Here is an 8,391-nt window from a genome sequence, read left to right as displayed (position 1 = left end):
ACACTCACAGACACACACACACACACACACACACACCAGCACACACACACACACTCTCACACATCAGTACACACACACACACACACACTCACATCACTGACTGACCCATGTAGCTGAAAGATGGGAAATCAAACGTTCAACTAAGAGCACAAAATAAGCTTGACTTCATTATGAGCAATAATACTGATGTGAGTGTAATATCATCATAGAGAATCATACAACTACTTAAACGCACTTTTCTTACGAAGATGGGTTATGTCTGAATCACAACCCTTTTTGAGCACAAATTCAAAAATGTTGTCATTTCATCAGAAGAGGAAGCCTTGTTAAATTCTCAAAAAGAAAGTAGTTTGCCGTTTCCTTAAGAAATGCCCTAATATTGCTATTAGTGTCTGAAAAACATCTGTCTGTCAAATCAAAGTCATGTGACCTAAACAACAACATGTTGGTCAAGCAAACACCGTCCAGAAGCAAACAAACGGGTGATGACGTCACAGAGAGAGCGCGTTAGAGGGACCGTTCACCCAAAAACCATCCTTCTGTCAGCAGCTCAGACTCAGGCTCTTTGCAGACCCCTGTGACTTCTGTTCACCTGTCTAACCCGCCTGAAGATATCTAAAGGAATCTGAGAGGTGTCCGAAAGAAAGTCTGTGCAACTAAACCTGCAAAATGCTCAGAAAGGCGTCATTAAACGAATCTACCGGTTCAATCCTGTTGAGAGACTTTATATGATGAACAGATTTAATTTAGGTTTTTACTGACATTCAAACATCGATCAGCACACAAACACAACGCACATGAATTTTGACGTCTTTACGCACTTTTAGAAGTGTCAAAGTTCTGTTGTAATGGACTTTCAATAGAGAAACAGAAACCTGTCAGGTTTCATTAAAATATTTCCGTTGTTTTTATGGATTTGGAACCACATGAGGGTGAGCAACTGATGACAATGTTCATAATTATTATGCATTTATGAATACATCATTTGTGATGTTTGCTACACTAAGAATGATTTACTCATAAATTGATAATAACTGCGTGTAGGTCGTGTTTATTTGATGGTTACACCACACGAGTCATTCATTAAATGAAGAAAACAATATTACAGGTATTGTTTTCTGCAGCACGAACACAGAGGATGTGTCAGATGTGTGTAACCTGTGTTTTCCGTCTCTGCTGTCAGAGAGAGTGCGGTGTTTGTGTTATTAGTGATGTACGTGTCACTGCTGATGCTAACAGAGCCCCAGACACTTCAGCAGCCACACAACCAGCGCTCACACTCCACTAACGGCTGCACAGAACTATTAACACACACTAACGACGCTGTCATCACGGCGCTGAATGATTCGTGTTCATTAAACGCGCTTCAGCGTTACACAGCTGTGTCCGGCTACGAGCTCTCGTTAGCTTTAGCATGAGCGCCCGGCAGAGGCCAACACAGCGGACACCGCGGAGCAAACACACACCCACACTCACAGAAACATACCTCGAGCGTGTGTACAGATGCGTGCAGCTCTTTCCAACGCAGCTGGACGAGGGAATAGCAGAGTAGAGTCGAGAGAAGACACTCAGCTCACCGCGCACAGCCACGACACACAGCAATGGCGCCACTTCCGCTGTGTGTCACAGTCGAAACCGTCCGGCGCCGAAACAACCTGCGTGAACAGCAGCACACACTCACAGGCCGTGACTCACTCTTCGCTGCACTCACACTTTCTTTATAAGTTGTACATGTTTAGCAAGTAATTTTCGTGTGCACATTATTGTTCGAACCAACATTTTTTTTTCTCTCCTTGGAAACTTTAGCACGAACGTGATTATACAGAGCTAAACAACACACAAAAATGTAGTCATAACCAATCACATTAATTACAAAGTAAACAGGATTACATTTTGATATAATTCTCCGGTCCTGACCTCAATTGTAAATTTTTTAAATAAAGGAGTGTTTTAGTCCATTTAACACGCAGTTTGTGCTATTGTAGTAATATAATAATGAAATCTTAAACATTTGCATTTCTCCAGTTGAAGCGCATTTAACACTGCGTGTGTTTGTTTGGAAGTGCCTATAATATCAGCTTCTCTGGGGTGTAGTTGTTCCCAATCATTCTAAAACCTGAAACTAAACGTCCAAACGCACCTGTGCCCGGACTCGTGTTTCCAGTACGGCCGAAAGCGGCGCTCCACAGGAAATGCCACGTGTACCAACTGCGCATGCGCGGTCTCCGTGCTCCCGCTTGACTTCCGCTGAGAGGAAGGCTCTAGTTGATCACCGCGACATTAAGCAACGCGTCGAGAGAATGGCCGGAGCCGCGGGCCTGTGAGTGCGTCACGCCTGCTGCTGTGACCGGCACATCCCATAATATCACACATCCCATAATCCCAGTCTTCAGTGTCACAAAACCACGTTCATATTCGCGCGATTTTTTGCGCAGCTCGTCAGTGAACAACGGCTCTGTGTAGTTAATGCTGCTCAATGTGAAAGCACGCACGTGATGGAGATTTACCGCTGATTACAGAACCGGCTTTCTGACAAGATGCTCGTTAAATATCGCATGCGATTTATCGTGCAGCCCTAATATTCACATAGAAAACTGCTGTTTTACATTAAAATAATATTTCACTGTTTCTACTGTATTTTTGATCAAATAAATGCAGCCTTGATGAGCCAAAGAGACTTATTTCAGAAACATAAAAAAACTGTATTATTCCAAACTTCTGACTGGTAGTTCAATCATCAAACATATAAACATAAACATTGCACAAATGTAAAGGTTCATTTGAAAAACGCTTTCTTTAAAGTATTATTTTTCACAGATGATTTCACAGTTTAGTTAGTCAAAAACTAAACAAAAATGAACCGTTTTTGACCAGATTTGATCAGCTGCACACAGCCGCTTAGCTCTTCTGCCACAATGAAGTAATAATAATAATAATGTATAATTGCATTAGAGTGAAATAACATTCAAATCGACTGGGTTCTAAAATCATAACTGGAAAGCTGTGAGACGCTGTCATGACTGAAAATGACCAAAAGGAAATGAAATTAGAGTTAAAGGTGCAGTGTTTTCACACACACTCATTCAGCCTTCTCTAGTCTGGATATCAGCAGCAGCTGTTATAGATGTTGAATGTTTATCCACATCGCAGTATCATTCAGCTGATGAAACACTTGCAAAAACAAATGCTTTGGACAGAGACGTCTGTAAATGATGGGTTTGAGACATTCAGACGGCGTTTCTCGTGTGTTCATGCTTCTCCGACTGAAGCCCATGCAGTGAGTGGATCAGGATCAGTGTGCCTCTGCACACACACACACACACAGCCACACACACACTCACTCTCACACAGACACACACACACAGACACACTCACACACACAGACACGCACTCACACACACAGACACGCACTCACACACACAGACACGCACTCACACACACAGACACGCACTCACACACACAGACACGCACTCACACACACAGACACGCACTCACACACACAGACACGCACTCACACACACAGACACGCACTCACACACACAGACACGCACTCACACACACAGACACGCACTCACACACACAGACACGCACTCACACACACAGACACGCACTCACACACACAGACACGCACTCACACACACAGACACGCACTCACACACACAGACACGCACTCACACACACAGACACGCACTCACACACACAGACACGCACTCACACACACAGACACGCACTCACACACACAGACACGCACTCACACACACAGACACGCACTCACACACACAGACACGCACTCACACACACAGACACGCACTCACACACACAGACACGCACTCACACACACAGACACGCACTCACACACACAGACACGCACTCACACACACAGACACGCACTCACACACACAGACACGCACTCACACACACAGACACGCACTCACACACACAGACACGCACTCACACACACAGACACGCACTCACACACACAGACACGCACTCACACACACAGACACGCACTCACACACACAGACACGCACTCACACACACAGACACGCACTCACACACACAGACACGCACTCACACACACAGACACGCACTCACACACACAGACACGCACTCACACACACAGACACGCACTCACACACACAGACACGCACTCACACACACAGACACGCACTCACACACACAGACACGCACTCACACACACAGACACGCACTCACACACACAGACACGCACTCACACACACAGACACGCACTCACACACACAGACACGCACTCACACACACAGACACGCACTCACACACACAGACACGCACTCACACACACAGACACGCACTCACACACACAGACACGCACTCACACACACAGACACGCACTCACACACACAGACACGCACTCACACACACAGACACGCACTCACACACACAGACACGCACTCACACACACAGACACGCACTCACACACACAGACACGCACTCACACACACAGACACGCACTCACACACACAGACACGCACTCACACACACAGACACGCACTCACACACACAGACACGCACTCACACACACAGACACGCACTCACACACACAGACACGCACTCACACACACAGAGACTCACACAGACACACACACATGCACACTCACACACACACACACACACACTCACTCACTCTCACACAGACACACACGCTCACTCTCACACAGACACACACAGACACAGACACTCACACAAACACACACAGAATCACACACACACACAGATAGCAGCTCGTCAGCATTTATCTGGCTTCACAGCTCCACAAATGCTCTTCAGTAATAGTTTATTTACATAGGCAAACACATGCATGTTATTCATGAAGTAAATGCAACATCATTGAATGTTTGGCACAATATTTCATCTGGGTGGCACTGATTCTGCTCTCACTATTTAATGACCTCACATTAATTGAGCTGCGTTGAGTATTTCTGCTTTTAGAAGTTCATTTTCATTGCTATGAGCCGGTGAAGCAAAAGCTGGTTCAGCTGAATAAGAATCTGTGGAGAGTGAATAGCTTTATTACTGTATTGTGTTCTGTCTCACTCCTCTTCTGATGTGTGGCAGCTCCCCCTGCGCTGAGTGCCATGGGTCTCCATCAGACGCCTGCAGCTGTGACAGGGCCGCCGCTCGCCGCACACAGCGACGGTAAGAGAGCTCCCGCTTCCACAGACCTGTGCACTCACTCCGGATCAGAGGGATATTTCACCCAAAAATTAAAGCTCTGTCATCATCATCAAGCTTAAATGAAATCTTAAAAGTTTCTTCATGCACAGTGCAAAAACCGAATGATTTGATAACTGTTGCTGATCCTGCGCTGCTGTGCTCTCAGACTGTGATGTTGTTGTGAGCGCAGCGCTGATAACTGATGGAGCTTGTGTTTCTGCAGCAGCAGCAGTGTATCCCGCTCACCCCGCACAGATGCACAGGTACCCCTCACTACAGCCGGTCTATCAGAGTGTGTCCGGCGCGCAGACGGCCCCTCCTGCGCAGACGCAGACGCAGCTGTACACACAGGTTCCGTCTATGAAATCAGTTTTATTTTTTCCAAAATTCTATTTTTTTCTGTTTTCATTTTTCTGGACTCCTTTTTAATGGTTAAATCAAATTTTATAAAAAAAAAAAACATGTCTAATTAATTAAAATCATGAAACCTATACAATTTAACCTCAATATATTAAAGGTTTAACACACAAATTCAATTTTTAGGGCCTATGAAATATGTTTTATGTTTTTCTCACGTTCTGTTTTATTGTTATTAAATTCTGTGTTTAAGCACGTCTAATTATTTGAATGCATAAAAACAACTTAATTTATTCTTTTTTTTTTTTTTTTCAGAAATTCTGTGTTGTGTATTTGAATTTTTCTGGTTATCAAATGAAGGCATAAAACAGTTATTTATTTTATCTTTTAATCAAATGAAAACAAACTTTATTTTGGCAAACAAGGGGGTTTGCTATTAAAATTAAAATATGGGAGAAATATTGTGTTATTATTCCTTAAAAGGAATACGTTTTAATAATTTATTATTATTAGTAGTAGTAGTATTAAGTACATTCTACTTCACAAATTGCAACGCCTGTGATTTAATCAAACAGATTCTCTTTTTTATTTTTTTATTTTTATAGATTTATTTTCCAGAAACATCAGAATAAAAACGTAATTTTCTAGTGCAATATTTAAAAATAAATAAATAAATATATATATATGAAATTTATTTTTTCCAGATGTAATGTCATTAGTACAATAGATTTCCTATTTTGTTAAATATTTATAATAATTACAATAAAAGTCTAAAGCTCCCCCAACAAAATCACCCCAATTATTCTAGAATTATTATTTCTTTCCAAACAGAACTATTCAAGTCATTTGGTGAAAAGTCTATTATTTTTTCATATCACAATATATGAAACGTATATACAGAAAAAATTGCATTGTCAGGTTTTTCCCAATATCAGCCCTACAGTATGCAGCATTTAAAATCACATAACAAAGTTATGGACAAACTGTAATGTTGTAAAAGGAATACAAGTATGCATATGCTTCGATTCAGGAAATATAATACAGTGAACAGAGAAGCGGCTAATGAGATTTGGTTTGATCGTGAGGCTGACGATGTGCTGAAGGTTTAAACGAGTCCTCTTACTGACCGTTTGCTGAAACACAGGCTGTTTGTCCTCAATTGTCTGAAAGTGTGTGTGTGTGTGTGTGTGTGTGTGTGTGTGTGAGAAGCAGAATTAAGCCGCTGTTTGTCCTGTCCTCTCTCATGTCCAGCCGTCTGCCGGCGCGGCTCAGCTGAGCCCCTCGTTAGCGTCGTTAAGCCTGCAGTCTCAGCCTCCAGAGGCCCTGAGGGCCGTTAACCTGCTGCAGGAGCGCAGCCTTCTTCCTCCAGGAGCCGTGCCTCCGCCGGTGCCCTGTCTGCCGCAGGACCTGCAGAAGATAAACTGCAGCCCAGAGTCAGTGCCCTCACTCACACATGCTCACGCTGACGGTTCTGTGCGCTTCACTGACGGTGTTCTCGTCCTCAGGGTGTTCCGCTGTACTCTGACCAGCATCCCGCAGACTCAGTCCCTGCTGAACAAAGCTAAGCTTCCCCTCGGCCTCCTGCTGCACCCCTTTAAAGACCTCTCAGTGAGTCACGGATCCGTCTCACACACGCTCACACACACACGCTCACACACACACTCACACTCTCACACACACTCACTCACACACACTCTCTCACACACTCCCACACACACACACACACACACACACTCTCCCACACACACACACTCACTCACACACACACGCACTCACACTCTCCCGCACACACACACTCTCCCACACACACACACACACATACACACACTCTCCCACACACACACACACTCACACACACGCACACACATCTCACACACAGCACTCGGCACCGCTGAACACCCAGAAATTAAAGTTCATCATCATGTGCTTCTAAACCTTCATGACTGACTTTCTTCTGTGGAAGGAGAGAGATTCAGTGTGCTAATAATAATAAACAGGAACTCAAGCTTCCCGGCTTCAAAAAGCACGCAGAAGCACTGTAAAAATGTTTTTAGTTGCCAAATTGCAAGTGTTTCGCGGTTTTTTTTTTAATGTAATTTTTCAGTCATTTTACATTTCTTTATTTAAAACAATATTGAATACTGAGCCGCATCAAACAGTGTGTGTAAATGCATCTAATGCCGGTTCAGATGCAGCTCCTGTAGTTCACTTAAGATGCCCATAACTCTAGAGTTTAGATGTTTGGGTGACCTGTTCTTTAGCAATCAGGACAGGAGCGCTCATCTCAACACTGACCTCCTGTGCTGCGCTGACTGAAATGATCTCATCCGTTATTAATCACCTCTTCCTCTTCAGCAACTGCCTGTGGTGACCTCCAGTAATATCGTGCGCTGCCGCTCCTGTCGGACCTACATCAACCCGTTCGTGACCTTCCTGGACGCTAGAAGATGGAAGTGCAACTTGTGTCACCGAGTCAATGATGGTGAGCGCTAGTGTGATGATGAGTTATTAGGTATTTTGGTGTTTATGAGGTATAATATGTGTTTTGAATCGTGTGATCTCAGTTCCAGAGGAGTTCATGTATAATCCGGTCAGCGGATTGTATGGAGCGCCTCACAAAAGACCAGAGGTGCAGAACGCCACCATCGAGTTCATCGCCCCGTCAGAATACATGGTACGAGTTATTATAGTTTTTACTAAGATTTAGATTTTTTTTATCTTATATTTTCTAGGGCTGCCCCCTAATAGTCGACTAACCTTTAGTCAATGAGAAGAAGCTTGGTCAACCAAAATTGTATTAGTCGCTTAGTCACAAAAAAAAAAAAAATCCACAGGAGGTGT

The 8,391-nt window shown here is 43.8% G+C and overlaps 2 protein-coding genes across 4 annotated transcripts in view; one reads left to right on the top strand and one right to left on the bottom strand.

Annotated features, from left to right (window-relative positions):
• The window catches only part of LOC107713617 (GTP-binding protein SAR1b-like), a 9,574-nt gene extending 7,239 nt beyond the window's left edge, over window positions 1-2,335 (bottom strand). For 2 of the 3 annotated variants that reach the window (XR_001636912.1, XM_016519189.1), the window contains exons 1-2: window positions 2,141-2,335; window positions 1,487-1,655 (exon numbers count right to left, since the gene is read on the bottom strand). The gene's annotated coding sequence lies outside the window, so the exon portion shown is untranslated. The remainder of the gene's footprint in view (window positions 1-1,486; window positions 1,656-2,140) is intronic. The other variant, XM_016519190.1, reaches the window with a different exon arrangement.
• A 2,705-nt stretch (window positions 2,336-5,040) lies between these two features.
• Window positions 5,041-8,391, top strand: part of sec24a (SEC24 homolog A, COPII coat complex component) — a 19,806-nt gene continuing 16,455 nt past the window's right edge. The window contains exons 1-6 of the mRNA XM_016519184.1: window positions 5,041-5,175; window positions 5,417-5,544; window positions 6,802-6,983; window positions 7,056-7,158; window positions 7,906-8,032; window positions 8,115-8,224. Of these exons, the coding sequence (XP_016374670.1) occupies window positions 5,115-5,175; window positions 5,417-5,544; window positions 6,802-6,983; window positions 7,056-7,158; window positions 7,906-8,032; window positions 8,115-8,224 (711 nt within the window). The 5' untranslated portion in view covers window positions 5,041-5,114. The remainder of the gene's footprint in view (window positions 5,176-5,416; window positions 5,545-6,801; window positions 6,984-7,055; window positions 7,159-7,905; window positions 8,033-8,114; window positions 8,225-8,391) is intronic.

Source organism: Sinocyclocheilus rhinocerous, unplaced genomic scaffold (assembly GCF_001515625.1).
Source record: "Sinocyclocheilus rhinocerous isolate Xijiao unplaced genomic scaffold, SAMN03320098_v1.1 scaffold599, whole genome shotgun sequence".
In the NCBI taxonomy this organism is placed as follows: domain Eukaryota; kingdom Metazoa; phylum Chordata; class Actinopteri; order Cypriniformes; family Cyprinidae; genus Sinocyclocheilus; species Sinocyclocheilus rhinocerous.
The sequence above is the reverse complement of the archived record's forward strand: the minus strand, read 5'-3'. Positions and strand labels throughout refer to the sequence as shown.